Below are 19318 nucleotides of genomic sequence, written 5' to 3' on the forward strand. Positions count from 1 at the left end.
AGTACTGATTGGAAAGGAAAAGATAAGGTTTGCATTGTAACACTTTTAGTTTATATCAAGTTTTTTTTAATGTACACAATGAAGAATTGCTGCCTTTATTCTACTTGCTACATGTGTACTTGTATATACATTCTTAAATTTTGCCCCTGGTAACTTTTTATTAGAAACAAATCAAATATTTATTGTATTATCTTATATGTGTTGAACTGGGCCACAAAAAGAGATTTCTTTTATTGAGATTGTTAGGATAAAGATGTGAGAATGAATTGTAAGTTTGAAGTAAAAATTGCTTAGAATTTTTTTTTCCAAGAAGAAAGGCTGTGTTGTTTGATGACAGCCAAAGACTGACTGAGCATTTTGGCTATATTCCGAATTCTGCCACTGACTCACTGTGTTTTTTGGCAAGTAACTTATCCTCCCTGAAACAAGTTCTTGATTCTTTACTTCTCTGTTTGTAAAGTTAGCATAATAATATTTTACTGACCTCACATGAGTTGTGTAATGATTACCTGCTTTAGAACTTTTCAGCATACAAGTAATATGGATTTTCAGTACCTTACTTTTTAAATAAATATTTCTAAATTTTAATCTTTTTATTAGGTAAGTATATTAGAGAGATCATTTAAATGCAAAACAAAACCCTTATTGTGCTGTTTAAACCCTCATTGTAGCCAAGATTTTTAGCCTAATGAGTTTTTACTTATTTACAACATATTAGCAAGTATTCCCTATAAAGTATGAGTGATTGTTCTATTCATTTCCCTTAGTGTCAGAAAAAAGAAGAATTTATTGAAAGAATTCAAGGTTTAGATTTTGATACGAAAGCAGCAGTTGCCGCCCATATTCAAGAGGTAATAATCTGTATTAAATGTTCATGTGTTTTTTATGAAGTTCATCATACATTATATTTGTATATCTCCCCAAATACTTAAAGTCATAACTTAAGCAAGAATAAATAAAAGTCAAATATAGTCAAATACTTAAAGTCATAACTTAAGCAAGAATAAATACAAGTCAACTTAAGCACTCTGCTTTTAGGTCATCCTCTTTTCTTTAGACATAGCTTCTTAAGTGAATCATCTATAATGGCACAGTGCTGACTACAGATGTACTGTTGACTTTATCCATAGGGATATAGGCAGAAAGTGCTATCTGAGGAATGTATATTTCTTTGTTAGACAGCATAGCATGCATGATATAGTGAATGGAAACAGCATAAAGTGGATCACTGCCTGTAATTCAAATTAAAGTGAGCTAAGGTAATGTATTATATCACTCCAGTGATTTTGTTTTAATGAATGGGCACAGCAGAATTTCTATTGAAGATATTGCTTGAATTATAAATACATTAGTGATTGTATCATCCATGTAAAACCTAAATATAGGACCTAATGTGCAATGTCAAATAATTGAAGTTAATATTTGTTAAGATTTCTTTTTTTAAGCTGCTCTTTCTGCATCTGTCTAGTCTTGGGCTTTTAATCTTTTGTACTTATTAGTTTTTAGAACTACAGTGTGTTAAATTTTACATGTTGACTAGAGAGAACTAAGGAAACGGAAGGGGGAAGAGTTATATTTAAATAATCTCTATTTAAATCACATTGTGTTCCGTATGTTTTCTTTTCTGTTAGTTCATGTTCATAGAACTCTGCTTTCTTGTCAGTAGTATTGTCAACAGTAAGCATATTAGTACGCAACAAGATACAGTTTTGTTGGTACTTTCCCTTTACATATATGTTTCCATTAGCTTTGTGATTTGTATTTTATTTTGAATAAATGTTGAGTGCCACACGTTACTGAATTTGCCACCATTCTTGAAAGTGTTATTTTTCTGTTTATTGTGAAAGTTAAAGCAAAATATCAGAATCACAGTGAGAAATGGAAAACAAGAAATAAGTATCTCACTTACAGAACTTCTCCATTCTTTTAAAAATCTTTATTAGGAGTCTTTTTCTCCTAAGGTGCTGTGATAGTGTCCCCTCAGAATCTGTAAAGACTTTGCTTCTTAAGAATAAAAGTGCAATAATATATATAGTATAGGATTAGAAAAAACTTTTGCTTTTGATTTCAGTTACAATTTAGTTAGTCTTATCTAAGGAAATGATCAATTGATTCTATTAAAGCAGTTGTCAGAAATAATAGTATCACCTTTCCTTAGGAATGCCTTGAATTAAATCTTATTTTTTAGTTAGAAGATAAAAATAAATTCATTTAAAGATTATATTTAGTGAAAATAATTTTTAGTAGAAGCTTTTTCAGCATTCATTAATTTCAAATGCTTTTAGACATATTTACTTTTCATATTTTTATTATATGGGATATATAATATTTAACTTAATGTACTAAAATCTATTTTTAAGTATTAGCCATTTAAAAGTTGTTTATTTTGGTTGCTTTCTAAAGGTAACCCATAATCAGGAAAATGTGTTTGATCTACAATGGATGGAAGTGACTGATATGTCTCAGGAGGAAATAGAACCACTCTTGAAAAACATGGTATTGCATCTAAAAAGGCTTATAGATGAGAGAGATGAACATTCAGAGGTTTGTAAATTTCTTTTAGTATATTATGAAAGTTTCCTTTCCAAAAAACTTCAGAGATTTTTGAGAATTGATAGTCTGTTTCTTAGGGACAGGTAATAAGGTACTATATGTCTTTTGTGTAACATAGGAACCAGAAAGGATGCATAAGAGCCCCAAAGTGCTAGTAAACATATTGCAATTGGATTTTCTTTTCCCCTTCCTTTTAAATTACTCTTGACTTTGTTCTGTGTTTTTTTAAAAACTCATCCCTATAGTTCTGGCAACAAGTACGAAACCAGAGTTCTGGCAAAAGTATAAAACTAAAAATACCGTTGATGTAAGTGGAAAAACCATTGCTTTTTCAAAGTTTAAGAATTTGATTAAGGTTAATTTTGTAGTTTCATTGCCACATTTTGAGACTGTAAAAAATGTGTTAATCAAAGGAGAATAACAGGTGTTCTGAATAAAATGTGCCGCAAAAGGTCTCAAATTTTTGTAGCAGTTTAATGAGGTGTGATTTTTCAAAAAGAATTATTATAAGCTCTTTTAAGAAAGCACTTTGCTTTTAAAAGGAGTAAAATTGCACCAGACTTTTTGGTTGGATTCTTTGAGAGCAGTTTATAATTTTTAGAGAAGTCTAGACGTTAGTGCATGTGGTGGTGAGTAATATTTTCTTAATAGCAGACCAAAATACTCTGTCATTCTGGAGACTGTAAAACTTTGATCAGTCGTTCAATTTACATGAGAGAGACAGATTTGAGTTTATTTATGGAGAATTTGATTAGTCTTGGGACTAATGAAAGACTATATAGGAGAAATTTCTAGAGATGTTTTTGGAATAAAAAGCTTTCTCGTTGCTCTATAAAATATATTCATTTCTGATGGGAATTTTTAGCTTTTCTTATGGCTTTAAAAGAGAAGAATATATAGGAAATAAAGAAATGTTTTTTAAAGCAACAGCTGAATTTTTTAAAAATTTAAGACAGTGAGACCAAAGGAAGAAATGAATGAGTTTCAAAACATCCCTAGTATATATGAAACCTACCCTGAGATACTCAGATCACTTTATTTTCAGTCAGTTTTGAACCATATGCTGTATCTTCTTTTTTATGTTAGTAATCTTTTTACTGTTTTAGTAAAAACAGTTTCAGTAGGCGGTAGTACTCACACTGGGAGTTCAAGTGGGTATCCTAGCACTCAAATCCTCCATTTGTTGGCATGACCAGAATTGGGCAGCCACAGGCTATCCACGAGGGGTGCTCCCCCTTGTTAGAACAGAGAGCCCTTTTCTCTGTTTTTATTGCTCTTCTGTCATCATTGTTTCCCTTTGATCTAGAAAGTATAATTTGGTCACATTGTTTTTAATTATACGTCTTTTTTTTTTCTTAATGCTGTGAAACAAGGATCTCTTCAGTCATCTCCTTTTGAAAGTGAAAGTGGCTGAGTCATGTCAGACTCTTTGTAACCCTGTGGACTGTAGCCTGCCAGGCTCCTCTGTCCATGGAATTCTCCAGACCAGAATACTGGAGTGGGTAGCTGTACCCTTCTCCAGGGGATCTTCCCAACCCAGGGTTTGAACCTGGGTCTCCTGCACTGCAGACGGATTCTTTACCATCTGAGCTGCCAGGGAAGCCCAAGAGTACTGGAGTGGGTAGCATGTTCTCCAGCAGGATCTCCCCAGGCCAGGATCTTCTTTTACTAAACTCCAGCAGGATCTTCTCCTTTTACTAAAAACTAAATATTTATTGTCACTGTTTAGGCCAAGCTTTGTATTATAGATTTATTGTGTACTTAATCTTAGTACATCTGCACAATAATCCCATTTTAAGGATGAAGATTCTAAAGTTCAGAGAGGTTAGATGACTTGCCCATTCTAACTCCAACACTTGTGATCCTAACCTTTATAATACCTTTGCCTAAATCTCTGCTCTGATACTTTTCCTTAATGATGATTTCTGTAATTATCATCACCTGAAATTTTTAGCCTTGTTGTATCATATGTTCATTCTTCACCATATATTGATAAATACCTGCTTTTTGTAAGAACTTTTACTAGAGTATGAGAGAGCAACAGACTTCCAAAGAAGAACCAAAGATGGTTACAGTCTAATAGGGAAATTATTTTAACAAGTGAGCTAACTGTAATTAAAGTTGTTAAGTGACAAGTACCAAAAAAAAGAGACGTATCTAAATGTTGTACCATGTGTGTGAATTGGTCGCTCAGTCATGTCCGACTCTTTGCGACCCCGTGGACTGTGTCCCGCCAGGCTTCTCTGTCCATTGATTTCTCCAGGCAACAATTCTAGAGTGGGTTGCCCTTTCCTTCTCCGAAATGTTGTACTATATGAATTTAAAGAAGAAAGATATTACTTGCAACTGATAGTGGAATACCTAAGTTTGGAAGGATCAGAGAAAGCTTTTCAGAAATTAAAAGTATGCCTTAATAACGTTTCCTATCAGACTTTTTGGAAATGTTTGGAGTTCTGGAGCTCGAGAAACTACCACTATTAGAGAAAAGGCAAAATGGAAAGTACCTCTGGGTATTCTCTTAATTCTTAATACTAGGTTTCTTTCTTTTTATTTTATTACTTTATTTATTTTAGTTGGAGGCTAATTACTTTACAATATTGTAGTGGTTTTTGCCATACATTGATATGAATCAGCCATGGGTTTACATGTGTTCCCCATCCTGAACCCCTCTCCCACCTCCCTCCCCATGGTTCCTTTCTTTTTAAAAAATATTTTGCATCCATAGATCTTTTGTGCTCTGTTTGTTTACAACTGGAAATTGTTGTTATACTTTAATTTTACCACCTGCTAATTTCAAATATAATATGTATCTTCAGTACTTTTCTTGAGTTTTCTGTTTTGTGAATAATTCAGTTAAATATTTCTGAACAGCTTTTTGTATTCACTACTATGCTGGATAACATCAGAGATACAAAGGAAGTATAAGGAAGGTTGTATCTGATTTATTTTAAAAAAGCACATTGTAAATGAAAAATAAGGTGGCATGTAATTAAGTTCTAGTTTGTGTATGAAACAGATATTTAGTAATTACTATATGCAGATACTGATGGTTCACAGGTAAAGAATTTGCCTGCAAATGCTGGAGACATAGGAGACGCAAGTTCAGTCGCTGGGTCAGAAAGATCCCCTGGAGGAGGAAATGGCAACCCACTCCAGTATTCTTGCCTGAAAAATCCCATGAACAGAGGAGCCTAGCGAGCTACAGTCCAAAGAGTCACAAAGAATCAGACATGACTGAGCACAGACACACACACATGTATGCAGGTACTTTTGTTAAAGACAAGAGATGTTATAAGGCAATATTAAAGTGACAGTAAGAGACAATATTAATTGAGACAGTAAGAAAATAGGCAAATAAAAGCTGACTCTGTGAAGTTTGAGCTTGGGGTGTTGTGGAAATTAGTAACACTATCCACAGAGACAGTGGAGTTGGGCTGGACATACTAAGTAGATAGACCAGGTGAAGTAGTGTCAGTGAGCAAACCATCCTTCAAAACGTAACATTGAAAGAGAAGTAGAAGGATAATAAAGGGGAAAATGTGATTTTTTTTTCCCTCCCTAGATAGTAGAAACTTGTATGTCTTTGAAGAACAAGGAGAAAAAAGCAATAGGAAGAGAGAAACTGAAAATGTTACAGAAGTAAGGAATATGTGTTGGGAATAAGAGATGCATAAAAATGGAGGAATTTATTGCAGGTGGTTCTGTTTCTTTGACAAATTGAAGGAGAGTTCATTTGTTGGAAGTCATGATAGCAGTTGGTAGTTGGGGGCTTGTGTAGAGAAAAGGGAATATATTTACATCTGCCTTTATGGGAAAATTTTGCCAGGAAACCATCAAAATTTTCAGTGAAAGAATTGATGGACATTGGAAAGAGCTTAATTGAAAGTGGATGACAACTTCTGTAGTAGGGCTGTATTTTATTTGTTTAGTTTTTTTAGAGTTCTTTATCACCTTGGAACAGGAATAGAAAAATTGACAGTAGGTAAGGAAAATGACATAGCATTGTAAGTCAGACTTGAATTTGAATTTGTGTTATATTCCTGTGTGACTTTTAAGTTATTTAATCTATATGTGCCTCAGTTTCCTTATGTCTAAAATAAATGTAAAGCCTCTATTGCCAATTATAGTATTGGATGGGATCTTGTTGGAGGATTCTCTAGCTAGGAGTTCTATATATATTTGTTTCCTTTTGTTTTTTCCCCGAAGAGTGAACGAACCATAGTCAAAGAATGACACAGTAGTGTTAAATTAGAAAGTAAGAGTGACATTTAACAGCCTAATTGCAGTTTCAGGCCAAATCGGAACTCTAGAGTAGCCAAGAATAATCTGTTTGACTGGGCAGAGGGGGAGAGTTGAGTGATTGGAGGTTCAGGCATAGGAATGGTGATATAGGAGTAATGTTCTAGTAAAGAAGGCTAAGGAACTGTATTTTTGAAATTAGCCTCTTGAGCTACTGGTTACTGTGTTGGACAGAACAGTTACAGACATAATAATTTTGAGTTAATTCTTTACTGTGTCAACAAATCTATGCTTTTCCAACAGTTGCTATTTGTTCTACATATTTTACCATAATTTATTAATTTTTCTTAAAACACTGGGAAGGGAAAAAAGTATTGTCTTGTTCTTGCGTTATCTACTAAATAACTCAACCATGTACTGTTGAATGAAATTTTTTGAAAAATGACAGCTAAATATGTCAAAGTTAAGGGACTTACCTGGTGGTGCTGTCTTTAAGTCACCATGCAAGGGGTGTGGGTTTGATCCCTGGTTGGGGAACGAAGATCCCACATGCTGTGTGGCATAATCAAAAAACAAAAAGTTCACCATTAATGATAAAGATAATAAATAAGACATTTTTGACCAATGGATTCTTTCTGATATTGTAGTATAATACTTAGAATTAGTGACTAGTGTTGTGTATTTGGTTCTCTGATATGTAAAATACTAAAAATGCTTCTGTGATTTCTGTTTCCTTAGACTATTGTGGAACTCTCTGAAGAGCGGGATGGTCTTCATTTTCTACCCCCCGCCTCTTCATCTGCACAGTCACCTTGTGGTTCTCCAGGCATGAAGCGAACAGAAAGTCGACAACATCTGTCAGTGGAGCTGGCAGATGCTAAAGCCAAGATAAGAAGGCTTAGGCAGGAATTGTAAGTTGCTACTTTTCAAGGCTTGTTGAATTTATATGGTTGCAAAGGTGACCTAAATGCAATGTTTTTAGGCTTATGAAATTGTGCGATTCCCAGTTGGTAGGCTGTGTCACAGTTTTCAGTAGTATTTGTCAAAATGAAGACACAAAGTTTTCTTAATGCTAAATCTTATCAACTTAAAGGATGCCCTTTATCCTGTATCTGTGTACTTCCTATTCTTCTAGTGTTAGGATGTCCTTTCTTTTATAAAATAATGTTTTTCCTTGGCAAATTAAGGTCTGCTTAATTTTTTTATTTTTTCATTCCATGAAATCCAAAATACTGACAACCACTGATACAGATTGTTAAGTTTGGCTTTTTTAAAATTAATGTTATAAAATGAATTTTTGGTGTACAGTATTACAGAAAAATAATTTTGTGTATCTTCTGCATGGAGTAATTGAAATGCCTGAGTCACGTACTTAAAAATGGTAAATATTCAGATTGGTTAATGCTGATAAAATTAATATTTATTTAACTTTCAAAAATCATTACAGGAAAATCAGTATAAATGTCACATTGGTGAATAACTTGTAAAGACACAACCAGTCTCTGCTGGAGATTTTTTTATATTGCACTTTAAAAAACAAAGGAGTTGTGTGTTATAGGCTTTTTCTTTCCTTTTTTTTCCCCCTTTTTGGGAGGGTTTTGTTTTCTTGAAATTTAGGCTTTGGGGTGTAGATTTTAAATTTAAAACCACCATATAACAATTAAGTTTATTGATTGTTTAAAGCAGTTAGTTTTAAGAAAGTGGCTGAATGTGCAAGGTAGAAAAAATATACAGTCCATAGGAAAATTTGAAAACAAGAAAATACAGCTTTCATTGTGAATGTCTGCGGTATTATGTATCTGTTGAAGTGAATACGCCCAAGATATTCTATAAACAGCTGCACCATGAAAATTAGGGAAGAGATTGCTGTTATTAGTTTGACTGGCAGTTAATGGATAGCCTAAACAGTGAACACTAGTTCGTTCCATATAATTTAGCACAATCTTCTTCAGTCTTTAGATAAAGCATGCAATTAGAACTGCAGTGATGGCTATGAATTCATTTAACATTTTGCACTACATTAAAATTTGATTTTAAAATAAAATTTATTTGAGCATAGTGTTGTTAAAATTCCAGACAACTTAAAGAGATTAGTAAAATTTGGTCTCATGTTGACTGGAAAATATAAATGAATATTTTTAATGAATAAATAAATATGCCAGATATAGCAAGTTTTCTCAGTAACTAGCATTACATCAAATACCATCTATATCTTTTGTTGTCCTTTGAAAATGTGTTCCTTCATGGGTTTCTTCTGTTAACATCTGTTTTAAGTGTTTTTCTTGGGATAGATCTTTACTAAAGTGATAGAAGTGTGGAATCATGGTAGATAAAAATAGTTTAGGTTGCCTTATACCTAATGGAGGTAAATAATTGTAATAAGAACATGCAGATTGATAGCATACTTGTGGGTGGTACATCATAATATAATTGCTTTTGATTTATTGACATACAGAGTAAAAGTGTAATTTGGATGGAAGAAGAAGTAATTCCTTATAAATTTCATTTTTATGCAGTACTTAACATTATCAAATGCTTCCTCTAATAATTCTCTTTGTCTCCATGGATCCCATGTTTCCAAAGAGTTTTTCTTTTAGAAAAAAAATAGCTTTATTAAAATATAATTCATATATCAGAAAATTGAACCTTTTAAAGTGTGCGATTCAGTGATTTTTAGTTTATTCTTAGAGTTGTGCAATCATCCCATGCCATCTAATATTAAGACATTTTCATTACCCCAGAAAGAAACTGCATACCCATCAACAGTCACTGCATCACCTTTGGCCTCTGCCTCCTCAAAACCACTAATATACTTCCTATTTCTATAGATTTGTCTATTCTAGACATTTCATATATATAAATGGAATCATACATTATGTGTCCTTTTATTTCTGGCTTCTTTCACTTAGCATAATGTTGTCAAGATTTATCCATGTTGTACCATATAGCAGTACTTCATTCTTTTTGATGGTCGAATAATACTCTCTTTTATGGACATCCTACATTTTGATTACTCATTTATGAGTTGATGGACGTTTGGATTGTGTTCTACTTTTTGGCTATTTAAATAATGCTCCTATGAACATTCATGTGTGTATTTTTGTATAGACATATATTTTCATTTCTCTTAGGTATTTACTGAGTTGTGGAAATTCTTGGTCATATAGTAGCTCTGTGTTTAACCTTTCGAGGAACTGTCAAACTATTTGGCTGTACCATTTTACATCACCACCAGCAAAGTATGAGACCTCTAGTGTCTCTGCATCCTCAGCAATACCTGTTATTATATACCCTTTTATTACAACCATAGATTTGATTTGCATTTCCATCATGACTAATAATGTTGAGTCTCTTTTCATGTGCTTATTGGCCATTTGTATATCTTCTTTGGAGAAATGTGTATTCAATTCCTTTGCCCATTTTTAAGTTGAATTTTGAGATAAACTTTTAATCAGTTCAGTTCAGTCACTTAGTCGTGTCCGACTCTTTGCGACCCCGTGGACCACAACATGCCAGGCCTCCCTGTCTGTCATGAAATTACATGAAAACTGGAGGAATATTACAAATCTCTATACCCTACAGTTGAGAGTAAGTGAATTTTATTCACTTTTGACTTGGGGGAAAAAAGGGAGTGGTGTCAGGAAAAGTTCATAGAGATAGTAACATTTCACCCGATGTTAGGCATTAAGTAAGTTGAAGAGGCTCAGATGGGTAGAAGCAGAAGAAACAGCAGCAATAGAATATGAAGAGGGACATGGGGAAATGAAGTTGAAATGATGGAGTGGGTAAGTAGAATGGCATGTGTGCAGTGCTGAGAAATTTGAATATTAAAACAGTGGGGGCCAACTGAAGATTTTTTGTATAGGAGAGCAGTTTAAAAACAGATTTCTGTTTTAATAAAGAGATATCAACCTAGTAGCTGACCTTTAGTGAGTATTCAAATTGGAAAAATAAATTCTGGTGTCATTGTAAAGACAGATTGAAGGACAGTCCAGGCAAGAAGTGGTTTGGGCCTGATCCAGGGTTTTAATGATGAGGTTAAAGAGGAGGTGTTAAGGAAGAACGTAGTGTCTTCAGTATAATTCCTAGTTTCCTATAAGTAGTGTCTGTCTAGATGGTGATGCCATTCATTCAGACAGGGAACATAAGAGAGAGGAATACTATTAAGGTAAAAGACAAGTTTAGTTTTGACATATTTAGTTTGAGGTGGCTTTGAAATATTTCTGTGGAGATGATCAGTTGGATAATTGACTATCTGGCCCATGATGCAGAGTAGAGATTTCAGATCATTAGTATACTCATGCAGAGTACTATATGCAGCAGCATGTAAGTCATAATTGAAACCTTTGGAATGGATCAGACTGCCCATGAGCATGAAGAATGTGAAGGATGTATTCTTTTAGAATACAAATACTAGAAAGGTGTTTAAGTGGTCGAAGGTAGATGTCATTTATTACCCATTTATTACCCACATTACTGTTTATTCATATACAAAATAACGGGTAGAGCAAATGATTAAGTGCATGAGCTTTAGAGGCATTCTAAAATGTGAATCCTGGCTTTCAACACTTCCTAACTGAGTGACTGTGGCCAAGTTACTGAAACTCTTAAGACTATTCAGTTTCCTAGACTGTTAAATAGGAATAATATTAGTGCTTACTGTAGGGTTGTTGTATAAGGTAAATATGTAAGTAAACAGTGTGTATTACATAAGTGCTCAACAAATGTAAGCTGCAGTCATGAGCTACTACTTCTTTAGAGCTCTTGTGAGGATTAAGTGCTTGGCAGAGTGTAAAATGCATAGCACAAGTGTGTGGCACAGATAATGAGAACTTGATAATTGTTAGCCAAAAGATAGGCACAAAACATGAAATCAGCAAAAGAATCAGAGAATTAATATATTGAGAACTAGAAAATCCTAAGAGTATAGAGTCATGGAAACCAAAGGAGAAGCATTTTAAGAAGAGTAGCATGAACTGCATTAAGTTTCTCAAAGATATGAAAATAATGTGTTGGATTTGGCAATAGGTGACTGACTGACTGTGATAAATAGTGTCAGTGGGAAGATGTGAATGGAAGCCTCATCACTGTAGATAGAATGGTCAAATGGGTGCAAAAAGGGATTATTTTATTAGTAAGTGTAGATCCTCCTGGATAACACTTTTGGAAATTCCAGTAAAGTCATACTTCACATACTCCAAAGTGGATTTCAGATGGATTAAAGAGCTAAATGTAAAAAACAAAATAATGATGAAGAAACTAGTCTAGATGCTGCTGCTGCAAAGTCCCTTCAGTCGTACCCGACTGTATGCGACCCCATAGATGGCAGCCCACCAGGCTCCCCCGTCCCTGGGATTCTTCAGGCAAGAGCACTGGAGTGGGTTGTCATTTCCTTTTCCAATGCATGAAAGTGAAAAGTGAAAGTGAAGTCGCTCAGTCGTGTCCGACTCTTAGCGACCCCATGGACTGCAGCCCACCAGGCTCCTCCATCAATGGGATTTTCGAGGCAAGAGTACTGGAGTGGGGTGCCATCGCCTTCTCCGAGTTTAGATGAGGATGTGTTAATATACTCCTGGTGGGGAAGAATTTTGCACAGAAGAGGTTGCTCTGTTTGTATTTTTAAAAATGTTAAATATGTAAACATCCAGAAAAAAATAAGTGTATTAAAAGCATTAGAATATTCCTCAAAAAGTTAAACATAGTATTTTTATATAATCTAGCAATTCCACACCTATGTATATCCCACTAAAATTGAAAACAGGAACTCAAACATATACTGGCATGCCATTGTTCACTGAAGCATTATTCCCAATAGCTAAAGACTAGAAACAACCCAGTGGCCATGAACAGATGGACAGATAAACAAAATGTGCTCGTGGGCACACAGTGTATTATTCAGTTCAGTTCAGTCGCTCAGTCATGTCCGACTCTTTTCGACCCCATGAATCACAACATGCCAGTCCTCCCTGTCCATCACCAGCTCCCAGAGTTTACTCAAACTCCTGTCCATTAAGTCGGTGATGCCATCCGGCCATCTCATCCTCTGTCATCCCCTTCTCCTCCTGCCCCCAATCCCTCCCAGCATCAGTTTTTTCCAGTGAGTCAACTCTTCACATGAGGTGGCCAAAGTACTGGAGTTTCAGCTTTAGCATCAGTCCTTCCAATGAACACCCAGGACTGATCTCCTTTAGGATGGACTGGTTGGATCTCCTTGCAGTCCAAGGGACTCTCAAGAGTCTTCTCCAGCACCACAGTTCAAAAGCATCAATTCTTCAGCGTTCAGCTTTCTTCACAGTCCAACTCTCACATCCATACATGACTACTGGAAAAACAATAGCCTTGACTAGACGGACCTTTGTTGGCAAAGTAATGCCTCTGCTTTTGAATATGCTGTCTAGGTTGGTCGTAACTTTCCTTCCAAGGAGTAAGCATCTTTTTTTTTTTTTTCTTTCATGTCTGTTTTTTTTTTTTATTAAATTTTTATTTTTACTTTATTTTACTTTACAATACTGTATTGGTTTTGCCATACATTGACATGAATCCACCACGGGTGTACCTGCATTCCCAAACATGAACCCCCCTCCATCTTTTAATTTAATGGCTGCAATCACCATCTACAGTGATTTTGGAGCCCCCAAAATAAAGTCTGATACTGTTTCCACTGTTTCCCCATCTATTTGCCATGAAGTGATGGGACCAGATGCCATGATCCTCGTTTTCTGAATATTGAGCTTTAAGCCAACTTTTTCACTCTCCTCTTTCACTTTCATCAAGAGGCTCTTTAGTTCCTCTTCACTTTCTGCCATAAGGGTGATATCATCTGCATATCTGAGGTTATTGATATTTCTCCTGGCAATCTTGATTCCAGCTTGTGCTTCTTCTGGTCCAGCATTTCTCATGATGTACTCTGCATAGAAGTTAAATAAGCAGGGTGACAATATATAGCAGGGTGACAATATACAGCAGGGTGACGTACTCCTTTTCCTATTTGGAACCAGTCTGTTGTTCCATGTCCAGTTCTAACTGTTGCTTCCTGACCTGCATACAGGTTTCTCAAGAGGCAGGTTAGGTGGTCTGGTATTCCCATCTCTTTCAGGATTTTCCACAGTTTATTGTGATCCACACAGTCAAAGGCTTTGGCATAGTCAATAAAGCAGAAATAGATGTTTTTCTGGAACTCTCTTGCTTTTTCCATGATCTAGCGGATGTTGGCAATTTGATCTCTGGTTCCTCTGCCTTTTCTAAAACCAGCTTGAACGTCTGGAAGTTCACAGTTCATGTATTGCTAAAGCCTGGCTTGGACAATTTTGAGCATTACTTTACTAGCGTGTGAGATGAGTGGATTATTATTCCGCCATAAAAAATGAAATTTTGATATGCTGCTGCAACATGGATGAGCCGTGGAATGAGCCATAAGATGAGCCATCTCAGCTTGCTAAGTGAGATAAGCCAGATAAAAGGATAAATTTGAATAATTCCACTTAAATGAAATATCTTTTATGGGCAAATTGAGAGAGAAAATAAAGTGGAGAGTTATTGCTTAATGAGTATAGAATTTCTGAATAGGGTGACGAAAAAGTTTTGGGAATATGTAGTGGTGATAGTTTAACATTGTAAAATTAATTAGTGCTTCTGAACCATACATTTAAAACTAACCATTTTAAAATGGTTAAAATTTTAACCATTTTCTGAGCACCATTCTCCACCTGAGTGGAGGCCTTAGTTCTGCAGAAAAGCTCAAAGATATTGTTAGATCTATTCCTTGAGGAAGAACCAGAACCCTGCTTTATTGCTGGACTGTTGTTTCTCAGCTGCTCCTCCTCTGTTTCTGCATTCCCTTCCTTCTGTGAGTATCAGCTGTTTGAATCTGCCCTTAGATCTCAGGGAATCAGAAGGCTGAATGAAGCCTATTTCCTACAAACAAGAAATGGGGGACAAAAAAGATTTGTACCTGGAATGACCTGACAGAGTCTTGCTCAGTTTCATCTGTAGTATGTCATCTGCAGATAGTGACAGTTTTATTCCTCCTTTAAATTTGGATTCCTTTTATTTTCCTTGTCTAATTGCTGTGGCTGGGACTATGTTGAATAAAAGTGGCAAGAGTGGGCATTGTTTTTTGTTTCTGATCTTAATGGAAATGTGTTCAGCTTTTCACTGTTGAGTCTGATGTTCTGGTTTTGTTGGATATACAGTTTATTATTCTCTGTGCCCACTTTCTGCAGAGGTTTTTTTTTTTTTATCATAAATGAGTATTCAGTTTTGTGAAAAGCTTTTTCTGCACCTACTGAGATGATCATATGGTTTTTATTAATCAGTTTGTTAATGTGGTGTTCAGAAAGATGCATGTACCACAGTGTTCATAGTAGCATTATTTATACTTGCCATGATATGGAAGCAACCTAAGTGTCCACCAACAGATGATTAGATTAAGAAGATGTATAGGAAAAAAAAAAATATATATATATAGAGAAAATGGTATGCTACTCAGTCATAAAAAGGATAAAATTTGCTATTTTAAAAACATGGGACTTCCCTGGTGGTCCAGGTGTTAAGAATCTACCTTGAAATCTAGGGGACACAGGTTTGATCCCTGGTCGGGGAACTAAGGTCCCACATGCCATAGAGCAGCTAAGCCTGTGCACTGCAGCTACTTAGCCCCTGCATTCCAGGGCCCTCAGGCCGCAACTAGAGAGCCTGCGTGATGGAATGAAGATCTCTTGTGCAGCATCTAAGACTCAACACAGCCAAATAAATAAAACAACATTGATGGACTTGGAGGGTATTATCCTAAGTAAAATAAATCAGACAAAGACAAATGCTGTATGATGCCAATTATATGTGGAATCAAAAAAATAAAACTAGTGAATGTAACAAGAAAAACAGATTTTTAGATACAGGAAGCAGGTGATTACTGGTGGGAAGAGGGAGTGGGGAGGGGCAATATAGTGGCAGAGAATTAAAGGTACAAACTTATGTATAAAATAAGCTACAAGGATATATTGTACAGTGCAGGGAATATAGCTAATATTTTATGAAGTATAACTTTTAAAAATTGTGAAGCACAATAACCTGTAGCTTATATAACATTGTGTATCAGCTATACTTCAATAAAAATTTTCTCTGGTGAAAAAACTTAAATATAAGCACATATGAGATGTCAAAAGCAGATTGTTCTACATAATGAACATTTATTTTTTAATTATTTAAGAACAGAAGGTTGACAGAGACAATGAGTGGAGACTTATTTTGAGGGGCTTGACTCTAAAGGAGAGATAGAAAATGGGAGTTAGAACACAGTGTAAAAAGAAAAAAGTGTGTTAGGAGAAATACAAAAGTGTCCAGACTTCAGGGTAGAAACTAAGAGAGAGTCAAAGATTTTACATATCTGTGTGGCACTGTATTATTTTCTTTAGGTCATTGTAAATATTGAAAATAGTTTGGAGACCCTTAAAGTCTCAGACCCAGCTAGCATTGCCTTGCTTAAGAACTCTTCCAGCTAATTTGTCTGTGACTATACAGAGAGGGAGGGAGAGTAAGGAGATGGGAATCAGGAAATGACAGAAGAGATGAAGAAAAAAAGCTACATTATGAACTATGAGGACATTAGTCATTGAGGTTATTAGCATTTGGAGAACTTTAAGGGTGAGTCTGATGACATCCAACCATATAAATTCCTAATGCCAATTTCTTTGTCTTTTTCCCCAGCTTGAGGTCATGACCAATATTATGTTGTTAGATATTTAATAATGATAGTATTTTGTATTAGTTCAGATGATCATAGTTTTCAATGCACAAAGTTTTTTATTTAATAAATATTTTTTGCATTTAAGGGAGGAAAAGACTGAACAATTGTTGGACTGTAAACAAGAACTAGAGCAAATGGAAATAGAGCTAAAAAGGCTGCAGCAAGAGGTTAGTACCTGGAACTTTCATTATATAATATCAATTGGAAATTGAGTTTTCTCCTTATAATTTACAGCATTTGCCTTACTGCTTACTGAGGTTTAATGAAATATAATGACTTTTTCAGTGTTTCTGTCTTCAGAAATGCCAGAGCAAAAACTAGAAATCAAAACTGGAAAGAACTTTGGAGTTTTCTTTTTTCTCTATCAGTGTGGTATTCAAACCTTGCTGAGCTTTCAGGGAACCTCTTAGGACTAGGACAGTTCCAGGTTTTCCTTTTTTATGTATTGGTGTCTGTGGACTTGACAGCTGGAATACCTCTACTGCTAAACTGTGCTGCTTATGTATATTTCCCTAAGTCTCTGCTCTCTTATGGTGCTTTATGTTAACTTCCATAGAATAGAATGCATTTTAATTTTTCTCTTTTTCTACCATGTAGATCCTGTACTTTTTCAAATGTCTTTATTTTTTATGAAGCTTTGTGTTTTTTCATCATGAACTAAAACTATTTAAGAATTTGCTTCTTTTAATTACTCTGTAATGTTTTGTTTTCATTTGAAGGTAGTGCAAGAGGTCTTCTTTAAGCCGTAAATGATAAAGATTGGGATAAGGCTGGAAAATTCTTTCTTGTCCTTACTTCCCCCAAGCTGCCATTTTAAATTCCAGGGTTGCTTCAGTTGTGGGATCATAAACCTGTGACCTTTCTAGGTGAATGAATCTAGGGATCATAACCTTTAATTTTAGATATGCTGTGACTGCTGTTCCACTGCTTGGTAGCAGGGTTTTTTTGTGTTCCATCTAAAACAGTGATTCTCAATCTTTTTTTGTCTCAAGACCCTTCTTTACTCTTAAAAATTAATGAGGATTATTTAATGTGAATTCCCTTTACTGGAATTAACTATATTTGAAATTTAAACTAGTAATTGAAAAATATTTATTAATTCATTTGAAAATAATACTCAGCCCATTCCATGTTAACATAAAAATTATATGGTAACTAAATAACCATTATTTTCCAAAACAACAGAAAAATTAGAAGAATAGTAATCTTTTATATTTTTGCAAATCTCTTTATTTAATGCCTTCCTTAATTGAAGACTACTAGATTCTCATATCTGTTTCTGCATTCAGTCTGTTAAGTTAATAATGTGCCATCTATGTAGCCTCTGGAAAGTTCCACTGTACCCTTATGAGAGAATGAGAGTGAAAACAGCAAGTACTGTCTTAGTATCATTATGAAAATAGTTTTGACCTGATGAACTCCCCAGAAGGCTTTCAGAGACCCACAGATGTCTCTGGATCATGCTTCAATTATTGTTATTCAAAGGATTGCAGGAGGACTTTTTAAAGTTTGAATTTTAATATTTATTTCAAATGATGTAGAGATGTATACTAATCATATGCAAGTAATCATTCATGTGGAAGTATTTAAAAACTCAGCAGGATTTTGGTAACATATCTGGATGGAAACATTTCTCTAAAGTAACTAATGATCAACTTTTGTAGTAGTTTGCCTCGTCTGTATTTTTACTATCTTGTATTTTGAAGTTAGCTTTTAACGTTAAATTCATTGCAAACAGTTATGTTAAGAGATTTACTTATTTTAAAATGTCCTGAATATTTTTTACAATCTTAGTAGTGAACATTATATATAAAAACTTGTATGTATGCATGTGTTTTTATATTTGTATAGAAGTGTGTATTTTAAAAATACTTCTTACTCTTGGTTTAAAAAAAAAGACTTTATATATCGCATTAAAAAAATAACTTAAGGTATAATATTTATACCAGAAAATTCACACTTTTAGCAGTCTGTCTCCTTAACCACTTGGCTTCCTTGTCCTGCAAAAATTCATACTTTTAAAGTACAGAAGTAATTGGGATTTTTTTGTAAATTCATCTTATTGCACAACCTAAGCATTATCAATTTGAAAATAGAGAATAATATTTTAAATATTAGTATGTGTTTATATTTAGAACATGAATTTGCTTTCGGATGCTCGTTCTGCAAGAATGTATCGAGATGAATTAGATGCACTTCGGGAGAAGGCCGTCAGAGTTGATAAGCTTGAAAGTGAAGTCAGCAGATACAAAGAGAGACTACATGATATTGAATTTTATAAAGCAAGAGTTGAGGTATGTTGCATAATTTAAACAATTCACAATTTTTTTCTTTAAAAGTTACGATTTTTCAAAATGCACTTAAAATGCATTTTAGTAAATGTAAAGAACTCTTGAAAACATTGAGCAAACTCATTGAGCAAACTCATGTTTGCTTAATACCATCAGGTGCTTATTTTATGATAGATCAGCATATTGTTTAGACTTGTAAAAAGGAATTTTTGGACGCTATTCATTGGAGGTAAATGAATTTATTTCATTCCTTTGTTTAATTAGCATTACAGGTAGGGAAGACTTTGAAGTTAAAATAAAGTATATATGCCTCTCCTAATTTTGAACTCATGCCTAGAAGTGAATGCTTCTGATTGCTGCTCAACTCAGAATACTAAATTAGGATCAGTGAAAGCAAAATCAGTATCTGTCTTCCTCTTCTCCTTCTCTCTCTTCCTTTACCTCCCCAATGCCATTTGTCTCTTTATATGAACAAGTTAGAAGAAAACCA

General features: G+C 34.6%; 1 protein-coding gene across 1 annotated transcript in view; it reads left to right on the forward strand.

Moving 5' to 3' along the window:
* The window catches only part of CCDC88A (coiled-coil domain containing 88A), a 116920-nt gene that overhangs the window by 41793 nt on the left and 55809 nt on the right, over positions 1 to 19318 (forward strand). The window contains exons 6-10 of the mRNA XM_068966069.1: positions 768 to 851; positions 2404 to 2544; positions 7531 to 7703; positions 16623 to 16704; positions 18673 to 18831. Of these exons, the coding sequence (XP_068822170.1) occupies positions 768 to 851; positions 2404 to 2544; positions 7531 to 7703; positions 16623 to 16704; positions 18673 to 18831 (639 nt within the window). The remainder of the gene's footprint in view (positions 1 to 767; positions 852 to 2403; positions 2545 to 7530; positions 7704 to 16622; positions 16705 to 18672; positions 18832 to 19318) is intronic.

Source organism: Capricornis sumatraensis, chromosome 1 (genome assembly GCF_032405125.1).
Source record: "Capricornis sumatraensis isolate serow.1 chromosome 1, serow.2, whole genome shotgun sequence".
In the NCBI taxonomy this organism is placed as follows: domain Eukaryota; kingdom Metazoa; phylum Chordata; class Mammalia; order Artiodactyla; family Bovidae; genus Capricornis; species Capricornis sumatraensis.